The sequence below is a fragment of the Pristiophorus japonicus genome, unplaced genomic scaffold (assembly GCF_044704955.1).
Source record: "Pristiophorus japonicus isolate sPriJap1 unplaced genomic scaffold, sPriJap1.hap1 HAP1_SCAFFOLD_29, whole genome shotgun sequence".
Classification (NCBI taxonomy): domain Eukaryota; kingdom Metazoa; phylum Chordata; class Chondrichthyes; family Pristiophoridae; genus Pristiophorus; species Pristiophorus japonicus.
In genome coordinates, this window is record NW_027252668.1 from 1,570,372 (window position 1) to 1,588,482 (window position 18,111).

General features: G+C 52.0%; 1 protein-coding gene across 1 annotated transcript in view; it reads right to left on the minus strand.

Moving 5' to 3' along the window:
- The window catches only part of LOC139248303 (integrin alpha-X-like), a 156,077-nt gene that overhangs the window by 89,890 nt on the left and 48,076 nt on the right, over positions 1-18,111 (minus strand). Inside the window, exons 10-14 of the mRNA XM_070872084.1 lie at positions 17,688-17,761; positions 15,580-15,706; positions 8,979-9,118; positions 6,871-7,011; positions 1,098-1,301 (exon numbers count right to left, since the gene is read on the minus strand). Of these exons, the coding sequence (XP_070728185.1) occupies positions 1,098-1,301; positions 6,871-7,011; positions 8,979-9,118; positions 15,580-15,706; positions 17,688-17,761 (686 nt within the window). The remainder of the gene's footprint in view (positions 1-1,097; positions 1,302-6,870; positions 7,012-8,978; positions 9,119-15,579; positions 15,707-17,687; positions 17,762-18,111) is intronic.

The following is an 18,111-nucleotide window of genomic DNA, read 5'->3' on the forward strand; positions in this document are numbered from 1 at the left end:
GAGACAGAGACAGAGAGGGAGAGAGACAGAGAGAGAGAAAGACAGAGAGAGAGAGAGAGAGAGAGAGAGAGGGAGAGACAGAGAGACAGAGAGAGGGAGAGACAGAGAGAGAGAGACAGAGAGAGAGAGACAGAGAGAGATAGAGAAAGAGACAGAGAGAGAGAGACAGAGAGAGAGAGAGAGACAGAGAGAGAGACAGCGAGAGAGAGACAGAGAGAAAGCGAGAGAGAGAGAGAGACAGAGAGAAAGAGAAAGACACAGAGGGAGAGAGACAGAGGGAGAGAGAGAGCGAGAGACTGAGAGAGAGCGAGAGACAGAGAGAGACAGAGAGTGAGAGACAGAGAGAGAGAGACAGAGAGAGACATAGAGAGAGACAGAGAGAGAGACAGAGAGAGAGAGATAGAGAGAGAGAGCGAGACTAAGAGAGAAAGACAGAGACAGAGAGAGAGAAAGAGAGTGAGAGCGAGAGAGACAGAGACAGAGAGCGAGAGAGACAGAGAGAGAGAGAAAGACACAGAGAGAGAGAGACAGAGAGAGAGAGAGGGAGAGACAGAGAGACAGAGAGAGAGAGAGACAGAGAGAGAGTCAGAGGGAGAGAGAGAGACAGAGAGAGAGCGAGACAGAGAGAGAGAAAAAAAACAGAGAGACAGAGAGAGAGCGAGAGAGAGAGATCGTGAGAGAGACAAAGAGAGAGCTAGAGAGACAGAGAGAGAAAGACAGAGAGACTGAGACAAAGACAGAGAGACTGCGAGAGAGACAGAGAGAGAGAGAGAGAGAGACAGAGTGAGAGCGCGAGAGGCAGAGAGAGAGAGAGACAGAGAGAGAGAGAGATAGACAGAGAGAGCGAGACAGAGAGAGAGAGAGACAGAGAGAGAGAGACAGAGTGAGACAGACAGATAGACAGAGGGATTTGAGAGTGTTCGGCAGGAATAGGGAGGTTGTTGAGGGGGTCGGAGGGATTCGAAGGGGATTGGGAGGGTGTTCAGCGGGTGGGAGGGAGCTGTGAGGGTGGGAGGGTGTTGGAAGGAGTTGAGAGTGAGCTGGGAGTGTAGGAGGGCGTTCGTAGGGTGTTGGGTTTGAGCAGTGCTGGCACTGACCTGGCTGGGGGTCGGGTTAATGCGACTCTTGGCCCCGTGGTAAATGTAGACGCTCCCCTGGTGTCCATCCTCCAGTGGGGCCCCGATGGCCACTTCCGAGATCCCGTCCCCATTGAGGTCCCTCACCTCGGCAATGGCCGTCCCGAACCGGCCCAACAGTCTGCCCCGCTCCCCCGACAGGGTGTCGAGGGCTTGCAAATAGCCCTGAGGGGGTGGGGAGAGAGGAAAAGGGGGAGAGGGAGAGGCGAGAGAGAGAGAGAGGGGAGAGAGAGGGGGGAGAGAGGGAGAGGGTGGAGAGAGGGAGAGGGGGGAGAGGGTGAGAGGTGGGAGAGAGAGGGGGGAGAGGGAGGGGGGGTAGAGAGAGAGGGAGAGGGGAGAGAGAGGGGGAGAGAGGAGGGGGAGAGAGGGGGGGAAAGAGGGAGAGAGGGAGGGGGAGGAGACAGAGACAGCGGAGAGAGGGATGGGAAGAGAGGGAGAGGGAAGGAGGGAGAGGGAAGCAGGGAGAGGGAAGGAGGGCGAGGAAGAGGGGGAGAGAGAGGGGGATAGAGAGGGGAGGGAGAGGGACAGGGAGGTGGGAGAGAGAGCGGGAAGAGCGAGGGGGTGAAAGAGGGGGAGGGGGGAGAGGGAGTGGAGGGAGAGGGAAAGGAGGGAGGGGAAGAGGGAGAAGGGAGAGGGAGGAAGGAAGATGGGGAGAGAGAGGGGGTCGGGGGAGAGGGAGAGAGGGAGAGGAGAGACAGGAGAGAGTGAGAGGGGGAGAAAGGGGGGCGAGAGGGAGAGAGATGGGGGAGAGAGAGGGGGTGGGGGGAAAGGGAGTGAGGGGAGAGGGAAGGGGATAGGGAGGGGGAGAGGGAGGGGAGAGAGGGAGAGGGAGAGAAAAAGGGGAGGGGGAGAGGGAAGGGGATAGTGAGGGAAGAGGGAAGGGAGAGAGTGAGAGGGAGGAGAGAGGGGGAGGGAGAGTGGTAGAGAGAGGGAGACGGGGGAGATGGAGGGAGAGGGGGAGGGAGAGAGGGGGGGAGAGAGAGCGAGGGGGGAGGGAGAGGAGGGAGAGAGGGGAGAGGGGAGAGAAAGAGGGGGTGGGGCGGAGAGGGAGAGAGGGGAGAACGAATGGGATGGGGGTGGGGAGAGGGAGGGAGAGGGGAGAGAGTGAGCGGGATAGAGGGGGGTGGGGAGAGAGAGGGGACATAGTGAGATCAGTGACATAGAAACATAGAAAATAGGTGCAGGAGTAGGCCATTCGGCCCTTCGAGCCTGCAGCACCATTCAATATAATCATGGCTGATCATGCAACTTTAGTACCCCATTCCTGCTTTCTCTCCTCCCTTGATCCCTTTAGCCATTACGGCCACATCTAACTCCCTTTTGAATATATCTAACGAACTGGCCTCAACAACTTTCTGTGGTAGAGAATTCCACAGGCTCACAATTCTCTGACTGAAGAAGTTTCTCCTCATTTCGGTCCTAAATGGCTTACCCCTCATCCTTAGACTGTGACCCGTGAGTCTGGACTTCCCCAACATCGGGAACATTCTTCCTGTATCTAACCTGCCCAATCCCGTCAGAATTTTAGATGAGATCCTCTCTCATTCTTCGAAATTCCACTAAGCCGAGTCGATCCAGTCTTTCTTCATATGTCAGTCCAGCCATCCCGGGAATCAGTCTGGTGAACCTTCGCTGCACTCCCTCAATAGCAAGAATGTCCTTCTTCAGATTAGGAGATCAAGACTGAACACAATATTTTAGGTGAGGCCTCACCAAGGCCTTGTTCAACTGCAGTAACACCTCCCTGCCCCTGTACTCAAACCCTCTCGCTATGAAGGCCAACATGCCATTTGCCTTCTTCACCGCCTGCTGTACCTGTATGCCAACTTTCAATGACTGATGTACCATGACACCCAGGTCTCGTTGCACCTCCCCTTTTCATAATCTGTCACCAATCAGATAATATTCCGCCTTCCTGTTTTTGCCACTAAAGTGGATAACCTTACGTTTATCTACATTATACTGCATCTGCCATGCATTTGCCCACTCACCTAACCTGTCCAAGTCACCCTGCAGCCTCCTAGCAACCTCCTCACAGCTCACACTGCTACCCAGCTTAGTATCATCTGCAAACTTGGAGATATTACATTCAATTCCTTCGTCTAAATCATTAATGTATATTGTAAATAGTTGGGGTCCCAGCACTGAACCTTGCGATACCCCACTAGTCACTGCCTGCCATTCTGAAAAGGACCCATTTATTCCTACTCTTTGCTTCCTGTCTGCCAACCAGTTCTCAATCCACGTCAGTACATTACCCCCAATACCATGTGCTTTAATTTTACACACTAATCTGTTGTGTGGGGCCTTGTCAAAAGCCTTTTGAAAGTCCATATACACCAGATTCACTGGTTCTTCCTTGTCCACTCTACTAGTTACATGCCCAAAAAATTCTAGAAGATTTGTCAAGCATGATTTCTCTTTCATAAATCCATGCTGACTTGGACCGATCCTGTCACTGCTTTCCAAATGCGCTGCTATTACATCTTTAATAATTGATTCCAACATTTTCCCCACTACTGTTGTCAGGCTAACTGGTCTATAATTACCTGTTTTCTCTCTCCCTTCTTTTTTAAAAAGTGGGGTTACATTAGCTACCCTCCAGTCCATAGGAACTAATCCAGAGTCTATTGAATGTTGGAAAATGAGCATCCACTATTTCTAGGGCCACTTCCTTAAGTACTCTGGGATGCAGACTATCAGGCCCTGGGGATTTATCGGCCTTCAATCCCATCAATTTCCCGAACACAATTTCCTGACTAATAAGGATTTCTTTAAGTTCCTCCTTCTCACTAGACCCTCGGTCCCCTAGTACTTCCGGAAGGTTATTTGTGTCTTCCTTAGTGAAGACAGAACCAAAGTATTGGTTCAAATAGTCTGCCATTTCTTTGTTCCCCATTATAAATTCACCAGATTCTGACTGCAAGGGACCGACATTTGTCTTCACTAATCTTTTTCTCTTCACATATCGATAGAAGCTTTTGCAGTCAGTTTTTATGTTCCCTGCAAGCTTACTCTCATACTCTATTTACCCCCTCCTAATTAAACCCTTTGTCCTCTGCTGCTGAATTCTAAATTTCTCCCAATTCTCAGGTTTGCTGCTTTTTCTGGTCAATTTATATGCCTCTTCCTTGGATTTACCACTATCCTTAATTTCCCTTGTTAGCCACAATTGAGCCACCTTCCCCGTTTTATTTTTATGCCAGACAGGGATGTACAATTGTTGAAGTTCATCCATGTGATCTTTAAATGTCTGCCATTGCCTATCCACCGTCAACCCTTTAAGTATCATTCGCCAGTCTATCCTAGCCAATTCACGTCTCATCCCATCGAAGTTATCTTTCTTTAAGTTCAGGACCCTAGTCTCTGAATTAACTGTGTCACTCTCCAGCTTAATGAAGAATTCTACCATATTATGGTCACTCTTCCCCAAGGGGCCTTGCACAACAAGATTGCTAATTAGTCCCTTCTCATTACACATCACCCAGTCTAGGATGGTCAGCCCTCTCGTTGGTTCCTCGACATATTGGTCTAGAAAACCATCCCTAATACACTTCAGGAAATCCTCCTCCACCGCATTGCTACCAGTTTGGTTACCCCAATCTATATGTAGATTAAAATCACGCACGGTAACTGCTGTACCTTTATTGCACGCATTCCTAATTTCCTGTTTGATGCCATCCCCAACCTCACGACTGCTGTTTGGTGGTTTGTACACAACTTCCACTAGCGTTTTCTGCCCTTTGGTGTTCCACAGCTCCACCCATACAGATTCCACATCATCCAAAATAATGTCCTTTCTTACTATTGCGTTAATCTCCTCTTTAACCAGCAACACTACCCCACCTCCTTTTCCTTTCTGTCTATCCTTCCTGAATATTGAATACCTCTGGATGTTGAGTCCCCAGCCTTGGTCACCATGTCTCCGCAATCCCAATTACACCATATCCATTAACAGCTAAATGCGCAGTTAATTCATCCACCTTATTATGAATGCTCCTCGCATTGAGACACAGAGTTTTTTTTAGCACTCTTTGTCCTTTTAGAATTATTTTTGCCTTGGGTTTCTCTGCCCTCCACTTTTCCTTATCTCCTTTCTACCTTTTGGTTCTGCCCCCATTTTACTTCCCTCTGTCTCGCTGCAGAGGTTCCCATCCCCCTGCCATATTAGTTTAAACCCTCCCCAACAGCACTAGCAAACACTCCCCCTAGGACATCAGTTCCGGTCCTGCCCAGGTGCAGACCGCCTGATTTGTACTGGTCCCACCTCCTCCAGAACCGGTTCCAATGTCTCAGGAATTTGAATCCCTCCCTCTTGCACCATTCCTCAAGCCAGGGATCCTGAGATTACTACCTTTGAGGGCCTACTTTTAAAATTTAACTCCTAGCTCCCTAAATTCAGCTTGTAGGACCTCATCTCCTTTTTTGTCTATATCGTTGGTACGTATATGCACCACGACAACTGGCTGTTCACCCTCCCCTCCCAGAATGCCCTGCAGCTGCTCCAAGACATTCTTGACCCTTGCACCAAGGAGGCAACATACCATCCTGGAGTCTTGATTGCGGCCGCAGAAACGCCTATCTATTCCCCTTACAATATAATCCACTACCACTATAGCTCCCCCACTCTTTTTCCTGCCCTCCTGTGCAGCAGAGCCACCCATGGTGCCATGAATTTGGCTGTTGCTGCCTTCCCCTGATGAACCATCTCCCCCAACAGTACCCAAAATGGTAAATCTGTTTTGGAGGGAGATGACCGCAGGGGACCTCTGCACTACCTTCCTTCCACTGCACTTCCTGCTGGTCATCCATTCCCTATCTGCTTGTGTAACCTTTACCTGTGATGTGACCAACTCACTAAACGTGCTAGTCACAACATTCTCAGTATCGCGGATGCTTCAGAGCGAATCCATGCGCAGCTCCAGTGCCGCAATGCGGTTTGTCAGGAGCTGCAGCTGGACACACTTCCTGCACACACAGTCAGGGAAACTGGAAGCAGAGGAGGAGCATGACACGGGTCTGGGCTCTCCTGCCATGACTTAACACTTAAGTTATCTTAATTTGGCAACAATGCCAAAGCTTACCTACTGATAAGAAAAGAAAAAGACCCACCAGCTCTCCACCCCAGCACTCAACCTTCCCTAACCCTCCCCTCCCCTCGACTCCACAACACTCTCCAACCCTCCCATCCCATTCACAACACTCCACAACCCTACTCCCCTCTCCTCCTCCCCTCCCCTCCCATACACTCCCCAACCCTCCCTTCTCCTCCACTCCACAACACTCTTCTCCACAATGCTCTCCAACCCTCCTCCCCTCTGCTCTCCTCTCCTCCCCTTCTCACCACTCCCCTCCCATCCACACACCAACCCTCCCAACATTCCACAACACTCTCCCATCCTCCCCTCCCATCCACAACACTCCCCAACCCTCCTCCCCTCTCCTCTCCTCCCCTTCCCTCTCCTCTTTTCCTTTCCTCCCCTCCCCTCTCTCCTCCCCTCCCCTTCCCTCTCCTCTTATTCTGTCCCATTCTCTCTCCTCCCCTCCCCTCCCCTCTCCTCCCTGTTCACTTCCCTCCCCTGCTCTCTCCTCCCCTCCCCTTCCCTCCGCTTCCCTTCCCTCTCCTCCCCTCTCCTCTCCTCCACCCTCCCTTCATCTCCCCCCTCCTCCCCTCCTCTCCCCCCTCCCCTCCACGGGGCTCAGCCCACTAAGGAGGTCCAGCACGGTGACTTACCCCACTGCTCAGTTTATAGACGTGCACCATCCCGCCAATCTCCTGGTCGTGGTACATGGGAGCACCGACCAGCACCAGGTCTGTCTGTCCATCTGTGTTCAGGTCCACCGGGCACAGCTCCGACCCGAAATACGACCCAATCTGACAACAACAACAACTTGTATTTATATAGTGCCTTTAACGTAGTGAAACGCCCCAAAGTGCTTCACAGGAGTATTATGCGATAAGAATTTGACACCGAGCCACATAAGTAAAAATAAGCGCAGGTAACCAAAATCTTAGTCAAAGAGGGAGGTTTTAAGGAGCATCTTGAATGAGGAAAGAGAGGTGGAGAGGCGGAGAGGTTTAGGCAGGGAGTTCCAGAGCTTGATATCTGGCGCATGACCAGATGACTCTCTCCCTCTCTCTCTTTCTCTCTCTCTCTCTCTCTCGACCTCCCAAAGGAATTCCTGGTACGTGAAGTTAACATCCGTTCCTATAAATCACAGAGGGTATCACAGAATCATAGAAATTTACAGCATGGAAGGTGGCCATTCAGCCCAACGTGTCCATGTCGACCGACCAAGAGCTAACCCGGCCTAATCCCACTTTCCAGCTTTTGGTCCGTAGCCCTGCAGGTTACAGCACTTCAAGTGCACATCCAAGTTTTAAATGTGGTGAGAGCCTCTACCACCCTTTCAGGCAGTAAGTTCCAGACCCCCACCACCGTCTGGATGAAGAAATGTTTCCTCATCTCCCCTCTAATCCTTCCACTAATTACTTTAAATCTATGTCCCCTGGTTGTTGACCTATCTGCTCAGGGGAATGGGTCCTTCCTATCCTCTCTATCATAGCCCCTCATAATTTTATACACCTCGATAAGGTCTCCCCTCAGTCTCCTCTGTTCTAAAGAAAACAATCCCAGCCGATGGCCCTCAGTACTGCCCCTCCGACAGTGCGGCACTCCCTCAGCACTGCCCCTCCGACAATGTAGCACTCCCTCAGTACTGCCCCTTCATCAGTCCAGCGCTCCCTCAGTACTGCCCCTCCGACAGTGCGGCACTCCCTCAGTACTGCCCCTCCGACAGTGCGGCACTCCCTCAGTACTGTCCCTCCGACAGGGCGGCGCTCCCTCAGTACTGCCCCTCCGACAATGTAGCACTCCCTCAGTACTGTCCCTCCGACAATGCAGCACTTCCTCAGTACTGGCCCTCCGACGGTGCAGCGCTCCCTCAGTACTGCCCCTCCGACAGTGCGGCACTCCCTCAGTACTGTCCCTCCGACAGGGCGGCGCTCCCTCAGTACTGCCCCTCCGACAATGTAGCACTCCCTCAGTACTGTCCCTCCGACAATGCAGCACTTCCTCAGTACTGGCCCTCCGACGGTGCAGCGCTCCCTCAGTACTGCCCCTCCGACAGTGCGGCACTCCCTCAGTACTGCCCCTCTGTCAGTGCCGCACTCCCTCAGTACTGCCCCTCCGACAGTGCCGTACTCCCTCAGTACTGACCTTCCCACAGTGCGGCGCTCCCTCAGTACTGCCCCTCCGACAGTGCAGCACTCCCTCAGTACTGCCCCTCCGACAGTGCGGCGCTCCCTCAGTACTGCCCCTCCGACAGTGCAGCAGTCCCTCAGCACTGCCCCTCCGACAGTGCAGCACTCCCTCAGTACTGCCCCTCCGACAGTGCAGCACTCCCTCAGCACTGCACTAGGAATGCTAGCCTAGATTTTTGTGCTCAAGTCCCTGGAGTAGGGAGTCGGACTCACAACCTTCTGGCTCAGAGGCGAGAGGGCTGACCACTGAGCCACTCAATATCCCCTGATACCCCATGGAAGGGCAACGGGGATACATTATAAGTGATGAGGAGAGACTGGAGAAGCTGGGATTGTTCACCTTAGAGCAGAGAAGGTTAAGGGAAGTTTGAAAGGAGGCGTTCTTAATTGCGTGCAGTTTAGTAAGTGGGAAAAAGGTGGAACTGTTTCCATTGGTCGAAAGGACGGTGACCACAGGACACAGATTGACAATAATGGCGCAGCAAATCTACGTTCCCTAGACGCCAAGCATGCTATAGTGTTACGAGGCACTGTCGAGCAACATGCGATAAAAATCCAACATTCACACCAATACTGACCTGTTTCCCCTCAATCTTTTCCCTCACAACTCCACCGCTGCCCTGGACGAAAACAAAGATTTTGCCTTTATGCTGGTAGCGAGGGGCTCCAGCGATGTAGTACTTCTCAGAACCTTTCCTGGCTTCTTTCACCGTGTAGCCTGCAAAACAGTCAAATTAAAATCCCGACTGTTATATATGTCAAACTGTAAATACCTCGTTTAACCACCAAAGGGCTCATCCCCTGGAGACCCACGTGATCCCACAATCCCTTGGGAGCACCTGTACTTAAGGAGGCCTCACAGGTTGGAGAGGCTCTCTGGAGACCTGCAATAAAAGACTAAGGTCACACTTTACTTTGAGCTCACAGTGTTCAGTCTGACTCTTTATTTATACACGACGCCGACTGTCGATGGGCGACCATTGTGTAACCTCTGACTCAGTTGCCTTGCTCTCACATCTGAGTCAGAAGGTCATGGTTTCAAGCTTCCACTCCGGAGACTCAAGCCACCATAATCCAAACCGACACTCCCCGGTCGCCAGTGCTGAGGGAGCGGCGCACTGTCGGAGGGTCAGTACTGAGGGAACGCCACACTGTTGGAGGGTCAGTAATGAGGGAGTGCTGCAATGTCGGAGAGGCAGTACTGAGGGAGCGCTGCACTGTCGGCGGGGCTGTACTGATGAAGTGCTGCACTGTCGGAGGGGCAGTACTGAGGGAGCGGCGCACTGTCCGAGGGGGCAGTACTGAGGGAGTACTGCAATGTCGGAGGGGCAGTACTGAGGGAGTGCCGCACTGTCGGAGGGACAGTATTGAGGGAACGCCGCACTATCGGAGGGGCAGTACTGAGGGAGTGCCGCACTGTCGGAGGGGCAGTACTGAGGGAGTGCCGCACTGTCGGAGGGGCAGTACTGAGGGAGTGCTGCACTGTCGGAGGAGCAGTATTGAGGGAACGCCGCACTATCTTTTGGACGATTAGTTAAACCAATTTCCCCATCTGCCCGTCAATGTTGCTTCCAATAGTTACTTTCGAAAGGGGAATTGACTAAATACTTTAAGGGGGAAAAAATGTGTGCAGGGCTGTGGGGACCAATTGGAGAGCTCTTTCAAAGTGCCGGCACAGGCACGATGGGCCCAATGGACTCCTCCTCTGCCGTTCAGTTGTAGTCCCCAGGCAAGGAGCTATTTTCGGATCAACCGCATGAGACTGTTGAACTGGTGCGCGGAGGGAAGTGGCCAGAAGAACCAGAACTTCGTGGAACCAATTCCTCGAACAGTTCCCTTTTCAGAAATAAAGTTCTGCTAAAACAGTCTCATCGTTTTGGGGAAGCCTGACCTCGGCGAGGATATGGGCTGGTGGAAGACACTCTCCCTGTCAGCAGCAAGCAGACTCTGACCTCGGCGAGGATATGGGCTGGTGGAAGACACTCTCCCTGTCAGCAGCAAGCAGAGACTGACCCCGGCGAGGATATGGGCTGGTGGAAGACACTCTCCCTGTCAGCAGCAAGCAGAGACTGACCCCGGCGAGGGTATGGGCTGGTGGAAGACACTCTCCCTGTCAGCAGCAAGCAGAGACTGACCCCGGCGAGGGTATGGGCTGGTGGCAGACACTCTCCCTGTCAGCAGCAAGCAGACTCTGACCCCGGCGAGGATATGGGCTGGTGGCAGACACTCTCCCTGTCAGCAGCAAGCAGACTCTGACCTCGGTGAGGGTATGGGCTGGTGGTAGACACTCTCCCTGTCAGCAGCAAGCAGACTCTGACCTCGGTGAGGGTATGGGCTGGTGGAAGACACTCTCCCTGTCAGCAGCAAGCAGAGACTGACCCCGGCGAGGGTATGGGCTGGTGGCAGACACTCTCCCTGTCAGCAGCAAGCAGACTCTGACCTCGGCGAGGATATGGGCTGGTGGCAGACACTCTCCCTGTCAGCAGCAAGCAGACTCTGACCTCGACGAGGATATGGGCTGGTGGCAGACACTCTCCCTGTCAGCAGCAAGTAGACTCTGACCCCGGCGAGGATATGGGCTGGTGGTAGACACTCTCCCTGTCAGCAGCAAGCAGACTCTGACCTCGGCGAGGGTATGGGCTGGTGGTAGACACTCTCCCTGTCAACAGCAAGCAGACTCTGACCTCGGCGAGGATATGGGCTGGTGGTAGACACTCTCCCTGTCAACAGCAAGCAGACTCTGACCTCGGCGAGGGTATGGGCTGGTGGCACTCTCCCTGTCAGCAGCAAGAAGACTCTGACCTCGGCGAGGGTATGGGCTGGTGGAAGACACTCTCCCTGTCAGCAGCAAGCAGACTCTGACCTCGGCGAGGGTATGGGCTGGTGGCAGACACTCTCCCTGTCAGCAGCAAGTAGACTCTGACCTCGGTGAGGGTATGGGCTGGTGGCAGACACTCTCCCTGTCAGCAGCAAGCAGACTCTGACCTCGGCGAGGGTATGGGCTGGTGGCAGACACTCTCCCTGTCAGCAACAAGCAGAGACTGACCTCGGCGAGGGTATGGGCTGGTGGCAGACACTCTCCCTGTCAGCAGCAAGCAGAGACTGACCTCGGCGAGGGTATGGGCTGGTGGCAGACACTCTCCCTGTCAGCAGCAAGTAGACTCTGATCTCGGCGAGAGTATGGGCTGGTGGCAGACACTCTCCCTGTCAGCAGCAAGCAGAGACTGACCTCGGCGAGGGTATGGGCTGGTGGCAGACATTCTCCCTGTCAGCAACAAGCAGAGACTGACCTCGGCGAGGGTATGGGCTGGTGGCAGACACTCTCCCTGTCAGCAGCAAGCAGAGACTGACCCCGGCGAGGGTATGGGCTGGTGGCAGACACTCTCCCTGTCAGCAGCAAGCAGAGACTGACCTCGGCGAGGGTATGGGCTGGTGGCAGACACTCTCCCTGTCAGCAGCAAGTAGACTCTGATCTCGGCGAGAGTATGGGCTGGTGGCAGACACTCTCCCTGTCAGCAGCAAGCAGAGACTGACCTCGGCGAGGGTATGGGCTGGTGGCAGACACTCTCCCTGTCAGCAGCAAGTAGACTCTGATCTCGGCGAGGGTATGGGCTGGTGGTAGACACTCTCCCTGTCAGCAGCAAGCAGACTCTGACCTCGGCGAGGGTATGGGCTGGTGGCAGACACTCTCCCTGTCAGCAGCAAGTAGACTCTGATCTCGGCGAGGGTATGGGCTGGTGGTAGAAACTCTCCCTGTCAGCAGCAAGCAGAGACTGACCTCGGCGAGGGTATGGGCTGGTGGCAGACACTCTCCCTGTCAGCAGCAAGCAGAGTCCATGAGCATCGGAGTGAGGAGAATGGTCCTGAACTCTGACCTTGAGAAAATGGAGCGAGAGAGAAAAAAACTGGCATTTCTACAGTACCTTCACCACCTCAGGACATCCCAACGCGCTTCACAGCCTATTACTTTTTTGGGAAGTGTTGTAATGTCGGAAACGCCAATTTGCGCATGGCAAGATCCCACTAACAGCAATGTGATAGTGACCAGATCATCTGTTTTTTAGTGACATTGATTAATGGGATAATTATTGGTCCCAGGACAATCCCCCCCTGCTCTTCTTCTAATAGTGTCACCTTAGAACACCTCGGCCAGTTCAGCGCTCCCTCAGTACTACCTCTCCGACAGTGCAGCACTCCCCCAGTACTGCGCCTCCGACAGCGCAGCACTCCCTCAGCACTGCCCCTCCGACAGTGCAGTACTCCCTCAGTACTGCCCCTCCTACAGTGCAGCACTCCCCCTCCGACAGTGGGGCGCTCCCTCAGCACTGCCCCTCCGACAGTGCGGTGCTCCCTCAGCACTGCCCCTCCGACAGTGCGGTGCTCCCTCAGCACTGCACTGGAGTGTCAACTTTGAATTTTTGTGTTTCAGTCTCTGGAGTGGGACTTGAACCCACCACCTTCTGACTCAGAGGTGAGAGTGCTACCCACTGAGCTACAGTTCAGTGGTGATCTCAGTCAAACATATGTGATTCTGAGGGGAATTGACAGGGTAGATGCTGAGAGGCTGTTTCCTCTGGCTGGGGGTGTCTCGAACCAATGATCACAGACCCACGAGTCGGCCATTTAAGTCTGAGATGAGGAGGAATTTCTTCAATCAGAGGGTGGTGAATCTTTGGAATTCTCTGCCCCAGAGGGCTGTGGAGGCCCAGTCTTTGAGTACGTTCAAGGCTGAGACCAATAGATTTTTGGACTCTAGGGGAACCGAGGGATATGGGCGTCGGGCTGGAAAGTGGAGTTGAGGTCGAAGATCAGCCTTGATCTTACTGAATGGCAGAAAAGGCTCGAGGGGCCGAATGGCCGACTCCTGCTCTTATTTAAAAGGAAAGAAAGAAAATGAGCGAGGTGGATAAGTTTTGGACCGTGATGTCACCACCCAATGTGCAATAACAACCACAACTTGCATTTATATAGCACCTTTAACGTAGGAAAACGTCCCAAGGTGTTTCACAGGAGTGTGAATCAGATCAGATCAGACATCGAGCCACAGAAGATGTCAGGGACAGGGGACCATAACCCAGGCAGTGAATTCCAGATCCTAACCACTCGCTGCCTAAAATGATTTTTCCTGATGTCGCCTCTGGATCTTTTGTCAATCATCTTAAATCTGTGTCCTCTGGTTACCGACCCTCCTGTTTCTCCTTTTTTATCCTTTTTCAATTCTGAACACCTCCATTAAATCTCCCCTGAACCTTCTCTGCTCCAAGGAGAACATTCCCAGCTTCTCCAGTCTCCCCATGTAACTGAAGTTCCCCATTCCTGGTACCATTCTGGTCAATCTCCCCTTAACCTTCTCTGCTCTAAGGAGAACAATCCCAGCTTCTCCAGTCTCCCCATGTAACTGAAGTTCCCCATCCCTGGTACCATTCTGGTCAGTCTCCCCTCAACCTTCTCTGCTCTAAGGAGAACAACCCCAGCTTCTCCAGTCTCCCCATGTAACTGAAGTTCCCCATCCCTGGTACCATTCTGGTCAATCTCCCCTTAACCTTCTCTGCTCTAAGGAGAACAATCCCAGCTTCTCCAGTCTCCCCATGTAACTGAAGTTCCCCATCCCTGGTACCATTCTGGTCAGTCTCCCCTCAACCTTCTCTGCTCTAAGGAGAACAACCCCAGCTTCTCCAGTCTCCCCATGTAACTGAAGTTCCCCATCCCTGGTACCATTCTGGTCAATCTCCCCTTAACCTTCTCTGCTCTAAGGAGAACAACCCCAGCTTCTCCAGTCTCCCCATGTAACTGAAGTTTCCCATCCCTGGAACTATTCTGGTCAATCCCCTTAACCTTCTCTGCTCTAAGGAGAACAATCCCAGCTTCTCCAGTCTCCCCATGTAACTGAAGTTCCCCACCCTTGGTACCATTCTGGTCAATCCCCTCTGCTCCCTCTCCAAGTCCTTCACATCCTTCCTAAAGTGCGGGGCCCAGAATTGGACACAATACTCCAGCTGGGGCGAACCAGTGTTTTATAAAGATTTTGCGGAACTTTCTGTTTTTTGTCCTCTATGCCTCTATTTATGAAGTCCAGAATCGGAATGCTGTTTTAACCGAGTTCTCAACCTGCCCTGCCACCTTCAACGATTGTGCATACACATACCCACAGGTCTCTCTGTTCGTGCACTCTCTTTAGAATTGTACACTTTAGTTTATATTGCCTCTTCCCACCAAATGTATCACATTGCACTTTTCTGCATTGAATGTCATCAGCCATGTGTCCGCCCATTCTCCCAGCCTGACTATGTCCTCCTGAAGTCTATCACTATCCTCCTCACTGTTTACCACACTGTCAACTGTGGCTCAGTGGGCAGCACCCTTGCCTCTGAGTCAGAAGGTTGTGGGTTCAAATCCACTCCTGGAACTTGAGCACATAAATCTAGGTTAACACTCCAATGCAGTACTGAGGGAGTGCTGCACTGTCGGAGGGGCAGTACTGAGAGAATGCTGCACTGTTGGAGGGGCAGTACTGAGGGAGTGCCGCACTGTCAGAGGGGCAGTACTGAGGGAGTGCTGCACTGTCGGAGGGGCAGCACTGAGGGAGTGCCGCACTGTTGGAGGGGCAGTACTGAGGGAGCGCCGCACTGTCGGAGGGGCAGTACTGAGGGAGTGCCACACTGTCGGAGGGGCAGTGCTGAGGGAGTGCTGCACTGTCGGAGGTGCCGTCTTTTTGGATGAGATGTTAAACCGAAACCGTATCTGCCCTCTCAAGTGGACATAAATGATCCCACGGCACTATTTCGAAGAACAGGAGGGGAGTTATTCCTGTTGTCCTGGCCAATATTTATCCCTCAATTAACGTAACAAACATAGATTATCTGGTCATCATCACATTGCTGTTGTGGGAGCTTGCTGTGCGCAAGTTGGCTGCTGCATTTCCTACATTACAACAGTGACGACACTCCAATTGGCTGTAAAACGCTTTGAGACATCCGGTGGTCGTGAAAGACGCTATATAAATGCAAGTCTTTCTTTCCAACTTTCGCGCCATCTGCAAAATTTGAAATTGAGCCCTGTACATTCCCAAGTCAATTAATGTATATGAAGAACAGTAGTGGTCCTAGTACGGAACCTTGGGGACACCACAGTACAGCTCCCTCCGTGAATAACCAACCTTAACGAAAAACATTCTCTTACCCAGGTAGGCATTCTTCATATCTATGTGGCTTGCTGTCAAGTTGATAAAGGTTCTGGCTCCTCCCTTGAACTCCGCCAATCCCCCTGACCAATCATAGGCTCCCACAGCTCCGAGAACAATCGCCTCCTAAAACGCAATGAGGAAGAAACAACACGTGCATTTATATAGCGCCTTTAATGTAGTAAAACACCTCAAAGCGCTTCACAGGAGCGTAATAAAACAAAATTTGACACCGAGCCACATAAGGAGATATTACTGACAGGTGACCAAGAGCTTCGGCTTGGTCAAAGATGTGTCTTAAAGAAGGAGAGAAAGGGGGAGAGGTTCAGGGAGGGAATTTCAGAGCTGAGGGCCCAGAAAGCTGAAGGCACGGCCACCAATGGTGGAGCGATGGAAATCGGGGGCGGGGAGATAGGGATGGACAGTAGGCCAGAATTGGAGGAGCACAGAGATCTCAGAGGGTTGTACAGACAGTGTCTGGAGTACTGTGTAGAGCTCTGGGCACCACACTTTAGAAAGGATATGTTGGCCTTGGAAGGGAGTGCGGATTGTTACCAGGGCTCCGAGAGTAGGATTACGAGGAGATGTTACACAAACGTGGCTTGCATTCCCTGGAATGTCGAAGGTTAAGGGGTGGATTTGAGTGCGGTTTTCAGGATTCTGAAAGGAATTGATAGGGTGGATAGAGGGAAGCTTTTTCCGCTGATTGGGGGGAGGGGGGCGGGCGTCGGGGTAGTCTAGGACAAGGGGACACAACCTTAAAATCAGAGCCAGGCCGTTCGGGAGAGAAATTAGGAAACACTTCTTCACACAAAAGGATGGTAGAAGTGTGGAACTCACAAAAAGCACCAGAATCATAGAACGGTCACAGCACAGAAGGAGGCCATTCGGACCGTGCCGGCTCTCTGCAAGAGCACTTCAATTAGTCCCGCTCTCCCGCCCTTTCCGCGTAGCCCTGAAAATTATTTTCCTTCAGCTACTCGTCCGATTCCCTGTCACAAGCCGCGATGGAGTCTGTCTCCACCACCCTTTCAGACCGTGCATTCCAGATCCAACCACTCGCTGCGTTAAAACGTTTTCCTTCATGTTGCCTTTGGTTCTTCTGCCAGTCACCTTAAATTTGTGCCCTTAGTTTCTATCTAGTCTGTCTAGACACCCTCATGATTTTTAACACCCATCTCAAATCTCTCAACCTTCTCTGCTCCAAGGAGAACAATCCCACCTTCTCCAGACTCCCCATGTAACTGAAGTCCCTTATCCCTGGAACCATTCAGGTCAATCCCCTCTGCACCCTCTCCAAGGCCTTCACATCCTTCCTAAAGTGCGGGGCCCAGAATTGGACACGTTACTCCAGTTGGGGCCTAACCAGTGTTTTATAAAAGTTCATCATAACTTCCTTGCTTTTGTACTCTGTGCCTCTATTTATGAAGCCCAGGATCACGTTCACTTTTTTTTAACTGCTTTCTCAACCTGCCCTGCCATCTTCAACGATTTGTGCACATGTATCCCCAGATCTCTCTGTTCATACACCCCTTCTAGAATTATACCATTTCGTTTCAGAATAAAACTGTGATGAGGACGAATTTCTTCTCTCAGAGGGTTGTAAATCTGTGGAATTCTCTGCCCCAGAGAGCTGTGGAGGCTGGGTCATTGAATATATTTAAGGTGGAGATAGACAGATTTTTGAGCGATAAGGGAGTGAAGGGTTATGGGGTGCGGGCGGGGAAGTGGAGCTGAGCCCAAGATCAGATCAGCCGTGATCTTATTGAATGGCAGAGCAGGCTCGAGGGGCCAAATGGCCCCTTCCTGCTCCTATTTCTTATGTTCTTATGTTTATATTGCCTCTCCTCGTTTTTCCTACCAAAATGTATCACTTTGCACTTTTCTGCGTTACATTTCATCTGCCACGTGTCCGTCCATTCCACCAACCTGCCTTAAGTTGACGCCAGCTCAATTAAGCATCTTAAATCTGAGATTGGTGGAGTTACTGAGGTGTGACATCTGGTGTGACGCTTCCCCTCACCGCTGTCACACCGCTGTGAATAGCAGCAGACACTGAGCTAACGGAGAGGCTGCAGAACATTCAGGTTTAACAGCCAGTACTCACGGAAGTGACCAGTGTGCTGAATCCTTCCTGCGCCATCTCGAGCTGGAACGAGCTGATCGCTCCGCCCCCTTGTCCTGTGAGTGAAAAACAGGAGCAGGTAAGTAACGGGCAAAATGAAAGACGGGTCGCCCATTTCCACAGCCTCGGGACATCCCCGAGCACTTCACAGCTCATGTGAGGTTATTGCAGGAAAGAAAGAAAGACTTGGATTTATATAGCGCCTTTCATGACCACCGGACATCTCGAAGCTCTTTATGGCCAATGAAATACTTTTTGGAGTGTAGTCACTGTTGTAATGTGGGAAACACGGCAGCCAATTTGTGCAGAGAAAGCTCCCACAAACAGCAATGTGATAACAACAACTTGTATATATATAGCATCTTTAATGTCGTAAAACGACCCAAAGCGTTTCACAGCAGTGTTG